At 35.8% G+C, this 16,931-nt stretch overlaps 1 protein-coding gene across 7 annotated transcripts; it reads left to right on the top strand.

The window, feature by feature from the left end:
- The first annotated feature begins 90 nt into the window (after positions 1 to 90).
- Positions 91 to 16,152, top strand: LOC120071911 (THO complex subunit 6). Of its 7 annotated transcripts, none has more exons than XM_039024332.1 (14): positions 91 to 548; positions 1,235 to 1,260; positions 1,347 to 1,445; positions 7,313 to 7,389; positions 7,599 to 7,644; positions 8,553 to 8,613; positions 9,406 to 9,459; positions 9,587 to 9,667; positions 10,620 to 10,659; positions 11,024 to 11,136; positions 12,464 to 12,574; positions 14,814 to 14,940; positions 15,682 to 15,881; positions 16,017 to 16,152. In XM_039024332.1, the coding sequence occupies exons 1-14, from the start codon at positions 354 to 356 to the stop codon at positions 16,041 to 16,043; spliced, it is 1,257 nt and encodes a 418-aa protein (XP_038880260.1). In that variant the 5' UTR covers positions 91 to 353; the 3' UTR covers positions 16,044 to 16,152. The 7 variants fall into 7 exon arrangements, with proteins under 7 accessions (XP_038880260.1, XP_038880257.1, XP_038880258.1 ...); XM_039024330.1 differs by having other exon boundaries at positions 92 to 548; positions 15,682 to 15,897; XM_039024334.1 differs by having other exon boundaries at positions 95 to 548; positions 14,814 to 14,930.
- Positions 16,153 to 16,931: the final 779 nt, after the last annotated feature.

Genomic DNA, 16,931 nt, shown 5'->3' on the forward strand with positions numbered 1-16,931 from the left:
TAAAAAATTATTCCACATTTTTTTTTTTGAAAAACTAAGTAATTTGACATTTTTGACCCAATATTTGTCATCGGTACAAATTTCCCAAATGAACGTCATGTCGTTTGTTATCTGCCGACTGCCGTCGTTCACCTCAAAACGACGAAATCTCTCTACCAACTGCATACATCGGATTCACGATACAGGCCATTGCTTCACCAAATTTCTCCGGCAAGCCGTCGAAGGCCGTCATCTGATTGTCCGACACCATTTTCTGACATTCACGTCGCCGCAACTGAGTTGACATCTTCGCCATTATCGTTTTAAGCAAATATTGAGACGGTAAATTGAGCTGTCTAGCAAGCGATTATCAAATGTTGGCGGACGCGACGAATTGGGACGAAGCTGCCTACAGAGAGAGTATATATAAAGAGAGAGAGATCCAAACTCGGACTGTGTTCAGAACGGCATGGGCGCCCTCCTTAAATGGTTGCCCCGAAACCATTGTGGCTGCCTCCAGCGATGGATCCATTGCCTCTTATTCTATCGCTTCTTGCATCTCTAAGTTGGTAATGTTCTTGATTTTTTTATCTTCAGTCATTTTGTTGTTTGATTTGCTTATGAAATCAGAACTCGAAGGGCATGCAATGGTTAAACTTAAGGATGTTCTTCGAGGGCTTCGTTGGTTAGACTAGTAAAGGGCCAAGTACATTGTTTACAACCATTGTCTTTGTTATCCAATCCATTTTGGACTCGCTGTCAGAACTTCACTCTTGCCGAAATTTATATTCAAACTGCAAGCATGCTCAAATATCTTTATGAGAAAAAAAAAAAGAAAGATACCCTAGACAGTCATGTCAAAAATAGAAAACAATAACGTATCATCAGAAAATTGTTAGTGATTAAGACAAACAGATGAAATTCCAACTGGATAAGATACAAGTTGGAATGATTTTACCTCCAGGTCTCCCATTATGATAATTGAGTATTGAAACTTAGTTTTGAAAGAAATCCATTATTTTATGATCAAATTTTGTCCTACCATTTCAAAGTTTTATCATGAGTTTGCAGAATACTTGCCACTTCTTATGATGATTGATTCAAACAATCTATAGTTACAGAAGCATAAAAGTTGATTTTGTGTATTCGGTTCAGTACTTGTGTCGCTGAAGAGTTCCTCTTTCTGCTTCATTCGTAGTTTAGAACTCTTATGAACTCTTATCCTGATTATGCCTATTTTTCATGTCTGTTTCAGCATTTTGGTTATGGAAATACTAGAAGGCAAGTCCATTTCATCTCATCTCAACTTATTTCTAAAATTCAGGCTGCAAACTTGTACTAATGCCTCACCATGTGCCTTACTTTAGTTTGCTAGCAGCAGAGCCTCATTGCTTCCTTCAAGGGCACGATGGGCCCGCATATGATGTCAAATTTTATGATAATGGCAATAATACTCTATTATTGAGGTTCCTTTCTCTCCCAATACTATAATAGTTCAATGAATTTCTCTTTATTCTTTCATTTCTTGGAAATTTCCTTCTAGTTCCATATTGATTATTGTAGTTGTATTTGTCATCCCATCCCGATTATCACAACGCTGATTCTCAAGTTAACTGAATTATATGTATGTATGTATGAACGTGTGGATGTATATACTTACTGAATAGGTGAAATTATAGTTAAGTGCAGAATCAGTTCCATGTAACTTTTTAGAAAGTCCAACCAGTTAAAGCTTAATTCAGTAGAGACTGAATGGTGGTATTGTGCTGTACTGTTTAACTTAGTTTAAGTTTCAAAATTAAAAACAAGCCAAAGTATGTCTTTTATTGTGAACCATCATTGCTGTTAAAAATAGAAGGAGAAGAGAAGATAATGACAACACAGTTACGTGGAAACCCTAGTACAGGGAGAAAAAACCACGATATAGAGATCTTTTCTTATTATTTTAATCTGATACACTAAATACACAGAGACACACTGTATAAATAGATAGTAAGAAATCCTAGGGGTCTACACAATTACATAAATGGCCCTAGGTTAATAACCCTATTTTCAACACTCCCCCTCAAGTTGGAGCATAGATATCAACAAGCCCTAACTTGCTCACACAATAATCAAAGCTCTGTCTCAATAACCCCTTTGTAAGCACATCTACAACTTGTTGATTTGAAGGAATATAAGGGATACATATGTTTTCACTGTCCAATCTCTCCTTAATGAAATGTCTGTCAATCTCTACGTGTTTAGTTTTGTCACGTTGAACCGAATTATTTGCAATACTGATGACAGCTTTGTTATCACAAAACAATTTCATCGGAAGCTCATTATCTTGCTGGAGATCAGAAAACACTTTCTTCAACCAGATTTCTTCACAAATCCCCAGATTCATGACCCTATACTCAGCCTCAGCACTATTTCTAGCAACAACCCCTTGTTTCTTACTTCTCCAGGTGACTAGGTTACCCCAGACAAACGTATAGTACCCAGATGTCGACTTTCTGTCAATAACATAACCTGCCCAGTCAGAATCAGTGTAGGTTTCAACAGATCGTTTATTGGTCTTTCTGAACATCAAACCCTTGCCAGGAGTTCCTTTCAGGTACCTGAGGATACGTTCAATTGCTGTTATATGATCCTCACAGGGAGCTTACATAAACTGACTGACAACACCTACTGCATACGAAATATCTGGCCTTGTATGAGACAAGTAGATCAACTTCCCGACTAACCGCTGATACCTTTCTTTATCAACGGGAACTCTATCATTCTTCTCACTGAGCTTCGCATTGTACTTTACTAGTGTGTCAACAGGTTTATACCCAGTCATGCCTGTTTCCTTTGGTAAGTTCAGAGTGTATTTTCGTTGAGAAATTGAGATACTTTCTTTTGATCGAGCCACTTCCATTCCCTCTTAGCTTACTGAGGTCTTTAATTTTAAATTCTTCGACCATCTTTGTTTTGAGCCCCGTGATCTCAGCATCATCATCCCCAAATAAAACAATGTCATCAACGTAGACATTAAGAATAGCTATCTTCCTTGATTTCGATCTTTTTGTAAAAAGAGTGTGATCAAAATGCCCCTGAACATACCCCTGTGCTTTCACAAAAGTTGTGAATCTGTCAAACCAGGTCCTTGGAGACTGTTTCAATCCGTATAGCGACTTTCTCAATTTGCACACCCTGTTTTTGACTCTCGAACCCAGGAAGAGGACTCATATAGACTTCTTCTTCAAGTTCCCCATTCAAAAAAGCATTTTTAATATCAAATTGGTGTAGAGGCCAATCCTTATTTATAGCAACTGACAAAAGCACTCGGATAGTGTTAAGTTTGGCCAAGGAGAAAAAGTTTTAGAGTAATCTACTCCATAGGTTTGAGTAAAGCCTCTTGCAATGAGCCTAGCCTTGTACCGGTCAATCGTCCCATCTGACTTGTATTTTATAGTAAACACCCATTTGCATCCAACTGTCTTGTGCCCTTCAGGCAGAGCCATCTGTTCCCAAGTTTCATTCTTCTCGAGAGCTCTCATTTCTTCCATAACAGCAGACCGCCATTCTGGTTTTTTCATTACAACACTTATGTCATTTGGAACCATCAGTGTCCAAACTGATAGTGAATGCTTTGAACTCGGTTGCCAGATTACTATATGTCATGTAACTATGGATAGGGTATTTAGTACATGAATGAGTGTCTTTCCTCAGAGCTATAGGAAGATCAAACGATACATCACGATCTTTCAGCTTTCCAGGCTCCTCACCATGATCGACTATTTGTGTATCAGAGATTTAAGTAGTATCCTCCACATCATCATTAGCTAGAATCATTTCATTCTATGCTGTTTCCGCTTCTGCCATTCTTTCAGTATTACTACTTCCTTCGCCCTTATCTTGCCTGCACTCATCAGTCTCCATACACACATCAACATCATTAGTTTCAGGAATGTACATACCTGGATCTGATGACGGGTTTGACTCATGTACTGGAGCCGGCGGTTCTGGTTCAACAGGTGACACTGTTTCCTTCCTGAGATTCTTCCTATAGTAAGTTTTCCAAGGAACTTGGTTGGTAGGAAGGACCAGGTCCTCATGCTCAGAATTAGGTTTAGACGAGATAAGAATAGGAGCTGACTCTAAGGGAATAGCATAAGATGACCAATTAGTCTCTTCATTCATGTTCTCCTCCTGAAGATGACTAACAGGAAAGAACGGTTGATCCTCGAGGAAGGTGGCATCCATGGAGACATAGTATTTACGAGATGACGGTGATAGCACTTATACCCACGTTGATGAAGTGGATATCTAACAAAGACACACTTCTGAGCACGAGGAGGAAATTTTGTGCGGTTTGGACCATGGGAGTGAATAAAGACATCGCAACCAAAAACTCGAAGAGGAACATCAGAGATTAATCGAGTGGTTGGGAAGGACTCTTTAAACAGTTCTAATGGAGTATGAAGGTTAAGAATACGGATTAACGAGATGGGCAGCATTAAGAACCGCATCCCCCCACAGGTAGGACGGAAGAGTGGCAAATAACATAAGAGACCGGGCTACTTCTACCAGATGACGATTTTTCCACTCGGCTACTCCATTCTGTTGCGGAGTGTAAGCACACGAGCTTTGGTGGACAATTCCCTTAGAGACGAGAAAATCCCTGAAGGAGGTATTGAAGAATTCTCGTCCATTATCACTTCGTAAAATTCCAATCTTTACATTGAACTGAGTCTCGACAGTTGTATAAAATTGTTGGAAAATGGATGGCACCTCAGATTTGTCAGTGAGGAGGAAAACCCAGGTAAGACGAGTGTGGTCGTCTATAAATGTGACAGACTAACGTTTACCAGTGGAAGTGGTAACCGGTGAGGGACCCCATACATCACTATGAACAAGAGTAAAAGGACTCGAGGGTTTGTAAGGCTGAGACCGGAAAGAAACACGACTTTGCTTGACACGAATACACACATCACAATTTAAAGAGGAAGTATTAACATTGCGAAATAAATGTGGAAACAAATACTATTGAAAATTCAGATGTCTTAAACGGAAATGCCACAACATAAAGTCATTTTCAGAAACAGAAAAATTTAATGACATAAACCCAGTTTGATGATCATCTCTAGAGGAAGCCTCTTTAGAAAGGAAATAGAATCCCCTATTGTGTCGGGCAGTGCCAATCATCATCCTCGATTTCAGATCCTGAAACAAAACGGAATTGGGTGAGAAAATTGCCTTACACTTCAAATCCCTTGTAATTTTACTGACAGATAACAAATTATAAGAGATTCTAGGCACATGTAAAGTATCATGCAAAATTAAACCCTCAAACGGGGAGATATGGCCTTTCCTTGTAACAGGGGCAAAAGGCCTGTCTGCAATGTGAATACGCTCATTTCCAGTACTTGGGTTATACGAAATAAACAGATTTGAAGAACATATAAGATGATCTGTGGCCTCTGAGTCCACAATCCATGGTTTTTTACCATTTATACTAGTAAGGCCAAACGAAGGGAAATTACCTGATTGTGCAATAGCACTCATCCCAACCGTACTCAAATTGTTCTTACTATCAATGGAAGACTGCTTCTGAGTATGTTCATCTGATGAGTCACTTACTAGGACACGACCAGTATTAGATTTGTCATGAGACTGTCGTTGCCTGCTGTTTGGAGGTTTCCCGTGCAATTTCCAACACTGGTCCTTTGTGTGCATTCATGGACTTGCTTCATGTATATAGTGGAGAGATATTCTGTCTCTTTCAATCTCGTGCAGCCTCCCAGATATCCTTGGGGTTGCAGCATATAATAATGGTCTACCTATTTGAGGTTCCTATTCACGAGAACAGAGCATAACAGCGAGTCTTCTCTTTTCCAGATCTGTTCTTGTGGATCGCCTGGTACAGGCTTCGGAATCTCCCCCGTCAAGTACCCAAATTTGTGATGCCCTTCCAAGGCCATTCGGATTGATTGGGACCAGGAGAAATAATTCTGGCCATTTAATTTTTCTCCTACAAGAAATCCTGTAAAGTTGCCCATCGAGCCAGATAAATAAGAAGCATTTCAAAATAGGGAACGAATTTACCGGATTCTTTGAATAAACTGGTTGCACCGGTTGGGGATTTGCACCAAACATCGTATCCAAAACTGAAATTTGTTGTTGGAGATAAGCCAACCGTTGTCTCACATCATCTAGGTATTGGGTCGAACCACAAGCGGCTGGAAACGAAGCAGCCACTGACGGCTGGAAGGAAATCGCCGGCTGGAAGGAGGTCGCCAAGCACACGTGAAAACCCCAGCCGGTTGGACTGCTCAAGATGGGTGCTCGGTGCAGCTCCTTGTTGGTCGAACGGACCTGGCGCGAAAGAGTCGACCGTGCTCAGCGCTGCTCCTCGTTGGTCGAATGAACCTGGCGCGGAAGGATCGACCGACGTGGAAGGCTGCGATGGCGCAGATGGCAGTGACCTACGGCTTGAAACGACCGTATCTATTCCTGTCTGTCTGTCTGTCGAAGATGCATCTGGCCTCAATCGGTGCGGATTGCGGTGACCCATGGCTTGAATCGACCGAAATTGTACCTGTCCATCCGTCGAAGAATCGTCTGGCTACGATCGGCATTTTTGTTTGGTGCGGCGGCTCCCACCGACAATGGCTTTCTGCCGACTGCAACTAGACGATAGAAATCAACTCCGATAGGGCGGCTTGAAAACACTCCTTCACGGCTGCTCGAATAGCAGTCTTCATGTCAAAACTCGAAGTTCCATCAACTGAAGATGACTGTGGTTGGTTCTCTTCCATAACGGTTAGGGTTTTGTCGCCTAACTCTGATATCATGTTAAAAATAGAAGATGAAGAGAAGAGAATGACAACACAGTTACGTGGAAACCCTAGTACAAGGAGAAAAACCACAATATAGAGATTTTTTCTTATTATTTTAATCTGATACACTGAATACACAGGGACACACTCTACAAATAGATGGTAGGAAACCCTAGGGGTCTACACAATTACATAAATGCCCCTAGGTTAATAACCCTATTTTCAACAATTGAATGGCTATTTCTTTGGATGGTAAGATGAATGCATAAACTTAGTTGTGGGATATTCATTATATTAACTTCCAAAGGCTGAACACATAGTTTTCTTACATTAATTGACTTGTACTTGTTTGAGCTTCAACAACTGCCTAAATGCTTTTGATTAATTATTGAATTTATGGTCATTGAAGAATAAAGATATGCCTACAGCCTGTAAAATTGAGTTAAACGGCAAGATTGAATGGGTGAAAAACGTGGGCATTGTTCTTGATTGAAATGTCTGATTAATTGTGCACGACATTTTAGCTGCGGGGATGATGGTCACATTCGAGGATGGAGGTGGAGAGAATGTACAGATATAGAGGTGCCCATTTATTTGCAAGGTAATAGTCTATAGATGTATTATCTGTAGCAGAGTAATATTGGTTTCATCACCCCCAGCAGGGGCAGCCTTTACATTTGTTTTAGTTCTCTTTGACCGTCTGAAAATTCTAGTTTCTTGTTCTGTTCTCATTTATTTAAGGTTTTGACTTGGTGCATCATTTCAATTTTCAACTGTCAGAATTACTTCATTCCTTTCTTTGTATTCCAGGTAGTCATATTGAGCCTGTAATGGACCTGATGAATCCTCAATACAAGTAGGCTATTAACAAATATTTTGTATTTTTTACTTATTTTTCCTTGGCATTCTTATTCAGCCTGTAATTGACCTGGTGGATTCTGAAAATTGTCAGGTTGTCAAAAAAAAAAAAAAAAAAAAAAAAAAAAAAAATAAAAAAAAAAAAGAAAAACCCTACCATGGCCATTTTTTAGATTTAGGTTTATATTCTCTTTTGGTATATGTATATTTAGCCCTTGTCCATTTTGGTCCTATAAAACGTTGATTTTAGTATTAGTATTTTCAGTTTTTATCCATGTTTGTCCTTGTACTTTTGAAAATGTGGTCACTTTTTCAAAGTAAGAGATCAAAATGGACGTTCCGAAAATACATAGACTAAAATGAACAAAACTTGAATGCACATGAACTAAGCTAAGAACACAAGTTCCTAACTAATATTTAAACTTAAATTTAAAATCTTTCTGTTAATATTATACAAAAAGGAAAACCACCGGTTCGCCTTGGTTTTATTTGTCCTACTACTTTCTTTTAATATATAAGAATAGAAACGGACCTTGATACCTGAATTATCAATCTAGAGCTTTCCATGTGGAACATTAATCTCAACTTTTAAGTATCGTCTTTTTGACATCATAATTAGACGTTTATGTAAGCATCTATTATCTATTTATACAGCAGCTGCTCCTGGAAAATGGCCGACAAATAATGCAAGGATTTTTATTATTTTCCTTAGATAGATTTTTCTGACGGAACTTTATATTTGTATAATTTCAGATTTATAAAATTAAGCTGAAGATAAAATAGATATGGATTTATAAAACTAAGCATAAGCTATTGGTTAAATCAGTGATTTAAGAGATATTTTTAGTGCTTGTCATCTCTTTAATGCCCTCTTATATTTTTATGTACCTTATTGCTGTCTTCTAGAGGTCCTTGGGGTGCTCTTTCTCCAATGCCTGAAAATAATGCAATTGCTTCTGATGCCCAGGTTAAATCTATTATTTCCCCCTCATATTCTATGATTAGTAAGCATGACAGACATTATGTTTGAAGAATTTTATAAAAGTTGTTTGCGTTAATAATGTTAATTATTTTATTTTATTTTTGTATTTTCTTAAAGAAATAATCATTTTTTTTATTTGTGATTCATCACATGCATAAATAGATGTTCAATTAATGTACTCTTAGTAATTGTCATTATATTGATGTACTCAATAATTTAATTAAAATATCACTCAAGTATATTAAGACATGTTATTTAAATAATACAAATTAGCAAAGACTGAAGAAAGAAATTTAATGGAATCAAAAGTTTTATTTAGAAGTCTTGTGGGGTGTGTGCTTTATTGTGGGATCTTTGAGATTTGGTCCTTGGCGAGGTTTCACATTTCTCTTTGGGCTTTGGTCTCGAAGACTTTTTGTAATTATTCCCTAGGAAATATTTCTCTTAGTTGGAAACTCTTTCTATAGGGGCATTATAGGCTTTATTTTTTGTATGCCCTTGTATTCTTTTTTTTTTTTTTTTTTTGTTCTTTGAGGAAAGCTGTTGTCTATATGAAAAAAGTTTTATTTAGAAGTACCCATCTTTTAAAATGAAATGTTAGTAATTAATTATTAATGTTGAGACTAAAAAAGGGATAGTACAAAATGAAGGATAAAACAGATATGTAAAGATTTTCCCTTTATAGTAAGATTTAGATTAGGATAACTTCTTATCCAAATTAAGAAAAAAAAAGAAGAATAAGAACAGATGAGGTGAAATCTTTTATTTATTTTACAGAGTGGATCCATTTTTTCTGCTGCTGGAGATTCTTGTGCGTATTGTTGGGATTTGGTACGTGTATTTTTAGGTGGATGATGTAATTGACCGTAAATTTTCCATTCATATTCCTTTTACAGCCAAGAATTAACTCTCTCCTGACACTTGCTTGATTTTTGGCTTTTTGTATTAAAATTTTCAGGAGAGCGGTAAAATTAAGATGGTGTTTAAGGGGCACTCTGACTACTTGCACTGTATTGTTGCCCGAAACACTGTCAATCAAGTTCGTCTTTCCTTCTTTTGCTTTGTTGTATAATAGATTTTGATCCTTATTTCTACATTAACCCTCTTCTGTATTTTGTATAGCCTATCGTAGTTTGTTCAGTCTTCGGTGTGGTCGATTAACTAGTAATGAATTGGGAAAAAATGTTATTTCAAGGAAGTATACAAGCTCAAATAAAAGGGCATTAGGAGTAGATGCATAAGATAATTGGGATAAAGGTCTTGAAGTTGCAGGACAGTTAAGAAAACAAGAAAAGGAACAAATTGAAGCATCAAAGAGGTCCCAATGAAAGGTGCATTTTTAACGAGAGTTCCTACTCTCCCCAGAAAGTGACTTCCCTGACTCGAATCTTTCCTAGTTTTGCCATTGTCTACTTCTCTTCTTATCTTTAACTTTATTATCCCCACCGAACACTGTCCTTCACAACCCCCCTAGTCGAAGTAACCTGACTCACTAAATGTTTGCTGGAAGATTTTCCCTCTAACTAACTTCCCCACATAACATCTCCCCTGTCGTCTCATTGATTGCCTCCAGATTTGATTTCCCGTTCATATAAGCTACTGAATCGGAGGTCTATTCCCATGTCTGCTACTTTTCTCTTTGAATAATAGTTAGTTATGTAAGTAGTAGAGTATGGCATTTTCCTATACATCAACGGAAAGCATGAAATTCTTGAGATCTATTTCAAAAAAAATTTCCTCATACTTTATACTCCATCGTTCCATGTTCTGCCACCAAGCACTAGCATTATATCAATTAAATGCGACTTCTGAAAGTAAAGATACTCACTTCATTGTTATTGTTGGTCCACTTCTACACAATTAATCATTATGTCTCGACTTGGTAAAGTTTTTCTTTCAGTTTTATGTTTCAAAACGTGTGATAATCACTGGATTCTTAACTGTATTTTTCATGTCTTTCCACCTTATTGTTTTCACACCTTGAATTCCAGATCATAACTGGTTCAGAAGATGGCACAGCACGAATATGGGGTAGGGAAATTATCTATCTGTTTATAATATTAATATATTTGTATTGATCTTAAGAAGGCCTAACCATTTTCTTCCTGCACTTGTATTATGTTTATTGAAAAATTCACTTTTAACAAGCATAATTTGTTGAGTGAGAACATAATTTAGCATATCGGTTAGAACTTCTAAAAAGGAACACTGGATTAAATTCTCTTTGATTATCTGTCATTGATCAATTTGTAATCTCTACTTTATTACTTGGTAAATTTAGGTTGGTGGATTTTTTGGAATAAATATGTAAATTATAGGAGCAAAACTTTTTATCTTATACAAACCTTATAAAAAATTGTATCTTATACGTGTTTATACTATCAAACCAAACCAGATTGCAAGAGTGGGAAGTGCATTCAACTAATTGACCCAGCTAAGGATAAGAAGCTTAAGGGGCACTTCTCATGCATTAGATGCATTGCTCTTGATGCAAGTGAAAGCTGGTTGGTACGTATTTACTCAATGATCAGGAAAGTCTCCCGTTTTTCTTTGTATTATCAAATGTTCCAAATTTGTGTTAACCTACAGACTTGGATATGGGTTTTCTGCACAGCTATTGTCTTATTTTGTTGTTTCTTGTGGCCTGTTTTCTATTCTTCATCATTCTTTATGGATTATTTTTTCCTTCCTGAAGGAAAATATTTTGATAATGGCTTTATATGACCATCATTTTTTGGCTTCTTGGTGGGTGTCCCTTCATACAAAAATATATTGCAATTATAGTCTTTGATGGTTATTAATGATTGGAAGATTCTTTGTATAGCCTCTAGAGGGGTTCCCTCTACCTGGCCCTTCGGTTATGTCTCTCCTTCTGTGGAAGATACTCCTTTGATGTTTCTTATCAATATATATAATATATATACATACTTTATTGTTTGAAACCACCACAGGATTTCAATAATTCTACTTATTCAGATTTCCTTTAAAAGAAACATCCTAGTTGTACAGAGCAATATCCCATCAAATAAGACCATCTATCTGCTTGGCGCTTTGGTCTCATTAATTTGTCACGTTGATCTTCGAGAGCTGACTTCTCTATGCTACTCTTCAAACCAGAAACCATCTCGAGCAAATCCAGCACCTACGACAAGTTGAAATGCTTTTTCTCTTTAGCAATACCATATCAGCAAATTGCAAGTGGCTTATAATTATTTACCCTTTCTTCAGTTATCCGCTAACCTCATCAGTTGTAAATTACAAATAGAAGAATAATTGACCTGATCTTAGCCTCTATTTTCTTAACCTCCCGTTGCATTTCCATTCAAGAAAAAGGGGGAAAAAGAACTTTCTATTTGAAATGCAACCATCAAAACCCTCCACCCACCTTTTTCGAATGGCATTTTTCTTCTAGATGGCTTGAAGTAGATTTCAACTCGCAAGCCACATGCCTTTTGTAAATCAATCTTCAACTTCCATGACTTAGAAATTCTCCATTCATCAACACTCCCAAGCTCATTTTCTTAGAATGTAATAATTCTTTACACGAGGACTTTGGATATGATTGTGTACACACTACTTACCACCAACTCAGTCAGAACTTCCTTTTTACAGGACTTCAACCTTTTGGCAATCAAACAATTGAAGTTTTTGGGAAAAAAGAGCTTGATTTGCGTTCATCTTGAGGATGTCACTTGTAATAATGTTCCAACATTTTTTATTTTAGTTCTATGCAAAATAGATGAAAAAGTTGTAGATGTGACTTAACTTTTTGCTGAGAACTTGCTGCGTTGATTGGTACAATGGAGTGACATTCATGTGCTGTTTTTTATGCTAGGCCTGTGCTGATGGTCGGAGTTTATCAGTGTGGAACCTTCCGTCTTCTGAATTCATTTCAAAAACTTTGACCCGTTCTTCAATGCAGGATATGGTTTTTTGTGATAATCAAGTGAGTCATTCTACTTCCAAATTTTAATTAATTTTTACTAGCCTGTAATTTGGCATTGTTCAGAAATCTGTCATCACGATTTCATCTTTCATTATATGACTAGACAAGAAATATGTATAGATTTCCAAATTTCTTGTACATGATTTAGTGGAACAGAAAAGTCTTTTTACTTGCATAATTATTGTTAGACTTACAAGTTTAGAGGCATACATATTATGACCATGATATTGAAGGAACGATGAAGTTCCACAGCGGAAGCAGGATCATTCCCAGTTTTTGTTTTCTATAGGATTCCAATTTACAGAATAGGAAATTATGCATTATACAATAAAAAACAACATGCTTAAAAGGAAGTAGGGAAGAATTGCTTACCCTCGAAGATAATTCTTCACGTAATCCCTCGATCAGATCACGAACATTTCGATCTGGATCTCGATCTCCAAAAAATTGAAATCCCAAATGGCCACCACCACAAATAAACCTCATGTATTCTCCTTAGGGATTGAGAATTAGCAGGAGTTGTAGACTCTGCTATGTTATTTGGGAAGAGGGAAAAGATTTTGAGAGGAGAGAAAAAAAAAACTTTTCTTTTGTGTTTTCTTTTTCAAAAACCCAAAGAGAATCACTTTGACACTCAGAGATTAAGGGATGAAGATGAATGAATCGATAATTGAATAACCCCACGTCTGATTGAGAGAGAGGATTAAGGGGAGGTAACTCCCTTTAATTTTAAAATTAAATTAAAATAAAATAAATTTAATTTAATTAATAAGTGTATATATATATATAATAACTAACTTATTATATGTATATATAACTATATGTTATATCAAATATAACACATAACCTATAGTTTTCATATTGTATCAAATAGAATATAACCTATAGTTTTATTTCTATCTTTTATTCATGATATTTAATATAAATCACATTTATACTAAATTTAGTTATATGAATCTCATTCATATAATTAGTATTTGAATCACATTCAAACACTTAATTCCTCTCAAAATAAACTTTATATTATAATGTATCAAATATATTATATTAATTATATCACATATAATTAATTTTCTAAATTAATTTGAAAAATTCAAATTAATCTAAATTTAATTCTCAATAATCCTTATTGAGCTACAGAGTGAACCTTATACCTAGATTGAAGCTTACTTGGATAATTAATTAAACTCTTTAATTAAATTACTCAACATCTATTAAATGCCGATCACTTCACTAAAGACTGACAGCTATACTCTTCGCACTATAGATATATTTCTGTGTCCAATAAATATAACCAATCAACAGTTCGATGACCCATCACAAATTGTTCGTAAGTACAGTTGGGCCAAAATTACCGTTTTGCCATTGTAGTTACATCTAACTCTTTAAGTACCATTGATCCCTCTAATTGAATAATAAGTCATAGTCTAACTATGACTAAATCCCTCTCGGGCCAAGAGAGGGTGTGATCACGTTGTTCAAGCCCCAGAATCAGCTCTTAAGGGCAATTTATCTACTTACCCTGACATCAGGTTGTGTAGTTGTGTTCCCTTCCCAGCTTCCCAATCAGATGAATTCCCAAAATGGTAGACATATTGAGTTGGCGATCTGACCACTCTCACCCATACAAATCAAAGGACCGCCTTCATATGTAGGAGTTCACAACTCACTCAGGATTCAGGTCATGTCACCTATGGTCATCTTGCTGAAATTTAAGTCTCTATTATTAACGGGGTTATATTATAAGACTAATAATTTTGTGGTCCGGTCTTATACAAACTCTTTATATAGGATACTCGCTCATATGTCTCTACATGAATGATTAGGATCAGATCATTTGTAGTAATTTACAACACTTGTAATATCTATAAAGCGGGTTGTATCTGTAGTGTCACCAGGATAAGGTATCTAGCCTTATCTGTCTATAGTAGACCGTTTAGGTCATCATTTAAACATGATCCACCTGTATATCTCTATATACATGTTTAAATTAAATAAAATAATCTGGAATATTTGTTTATTAGATTGAGTGTATGCTTATAAAATAACAATTTATTTATACAGGATTTACAAACTACGAGAATATAAGATAGATTTAGGACACCAATCTCAACAGATATAACAGAGCCTAGTATCTAGGAAACTAGTGCATGAGCAAATCAAATACTATTATCTTTAATATCTCGTGTTATTCCAGATTTTTGTCACCATTACATTTTCATTGTTCTCTCGATGCTAGATATTAGGTGTTGGAGCAGAGCCATTCCTAACCCGTTTTGACATAAATGGATCGGTGCTTTCGCAAATACAATGTGCACCTCAGTCAGCTTTTTCTGTTGCATTACATCCATCTGGCGTAAGTTCAACTAAATTCATTTTATCCTTCGGTTTCTTTCAGTATTCTCTTTGGAAGTTCTTAATTTTTCTCAATTTAGCATGACATGGAAGATTAGAAATTTACAATTTTTCGGAACCAATTATTGGACCACTCCAACGGAGCAACTAGTGTTGCGAACTACCTCTTTATATGCAGACCTTGGTGTTAAGTTTAGTTTTTAGGTGTTATCTCATTTTACAGTATGATACCATGGAGTAACGAATTCAATATGTGTCATAATTTGTTAAGCTTTTGGGATTAGTGGTGATTTATCTTTGTGTCAAAAGTTTTGTGTTCGAATACCATTAATGCCATTTTCTCTCTAATTAATATTGATTTCCACTTGTGCCTTCCACAAAATTTTCAAGTCCACAAGTGAATGAGAGGGTCAGAGTATTGATTTAGTTAAATTTACATTAGCTCATCAGCTTAAACTTTTGAGTTCAGGGATAATTTACAAATATTTCATCCTTATAATTTACTTCGTGAATCATGCCATAATGGATGGTTCAACTATGTCTATCATGCCATAATGGATGGTTCAACTATGTCTTATTCATATCTTCCTTGGGCTTTCATCCAATCTTTAAATATAACTCCTGAGGGGATAACCTGAATTCAATGAACTTGCCTAGTTTATCCTACAACTACTCTTCATCACTTTGTGGCTGATGCTCATAGAACGGTATTGTGATTCTCTTATTCTTGGATGGTTAATTTATCTGTGCAGGTCGCAGCAGTTGGGGGCTATGGCGGTCTCGTGGATGTTATCTCGCAGTTTGGAAGCCATTTATGCACATTCTGCTGTCAATACAGATAAAAAGAGAGATAATCCATTGCTTTACTGCACTCCAGCAGTTGAGGATGTGGTTGGAAATTGGAAGGTGCTGTTTTGCTTCACGATATACCTGTCAAAGGAGTTGCAATCCGGTAACTTTTTGTTGTGGTATGCAGATTACTGATAATTTATATCTTTGGTCTTATTTTAGTAAAGTAGTTTGTCAGTATTGATATTTCTAGAATTTACAGATATATATAATATATGAACACTTCCATTTGTAACAGAATCATGGCTATCATGGAGGACATTAATCGGCCAAGTTTTCTAGTATATCCTGATGCTAGGGTAGTATTATATTTCTGTAAAAGGTAGGTATTTCCAACTCTCCACATATTGTTGAGTGATTTTCTTTATATATTAGCAAATGGGTCATGTGGTAGTTTGCATAGATATCTTGAGATAAATAGAGAAGTAATAGGGTACCAAAGAAAAGCTCTGAGATATCAAATGAATGAAAACTCTAGTGAGTTAGAATCAAGAACCCTTAATTTGCTTACGTGAAAACCTCCAAATCATCGAATTAGGGGCTCACATATATAAAGGGTTCCTAATTTTAGATGCCTTCATTGCTTTTCAAATGTTTTTTTTTTGGGAAATTATTTTTAAATAACAAAAATGTTGAAAATATTTTTATAAATTTAGTAAAATATCAGTCTATCTATGACAAATCGCGATATATTGTGATAGACTATTATCTATGTCTATCATGATACAGATGGGAGTCTATCATGGTCTATTGTAGATAAATAGTGAAAAATTTTGTTATATCATATTATATAATATAAGAATCTACGAAATATAAGAAATTAAGTGTTACTAATATATATATAATATAAACAATAGTCATGGAAACTTGTTTGAAAATCATAAAATGTTTATCTACTAATTAAATTTTATTTTTTTGAATGTTTTTGTTTTTATAATTTTTTTCAAGAATATCCATCGACATCAACATTTTATCGACATTTTCATAAAATTAAAACTTCGATATTTTCGTCGACATGTTAAACCTTGATTAAAATAAAACCACATCGAAAAAGAAAATCATATATCAACCATATTTATTTAAGTTGCAAACTTGGTCTCAATAGTTTGGAGAGTTTAGTTATGATTTGATAAAATTTTCATAAATAGTCTCA

The sequence above is a fragment of the Benincasa hispida genome, chromosome 2 (genome assembly GCF_009727055.1).
Source record: "Benincasa hispida cultivar B227 chromosome 2, ASM972705v1, whole genome shotgun sequence".
NCBI classification, from domain to species: domain Eukaryota; kingdom Viridiplantae; phylum Streptophyta; class Magnoliopsida; order Cucurbitales; family Cucurbitaceae; genus Benincasa; species Benincasa hispida.

What these genes read in the sequence shown, in the direction of transcription:
- LOC120071911 (XM_039024329.1), top strand. Translation starts at nt 354, where the DNA reads ATGTTGGCGGACGCGACGAATTGGGACGAAGCTGCCTACAGAGAGAGT. An exon ending in GGTTATGGAAATACTAGAAG is followed by an intron (nt 1,261 to 1,346) that starts GCAAGTCCATTT and finishes GCCTTACTTTAG; the next exon opens with TTTGCTAGCAGCAGAGCCTC. An exon ending in AATAATACTCTATTATTGAG is followed by an intron (nt 1,446 to 7,312) that starts GTTCCTTTCTCT and finishes ACGACATTTTAG; the next exon opens with CTGCGGGGATGATGGTCACA.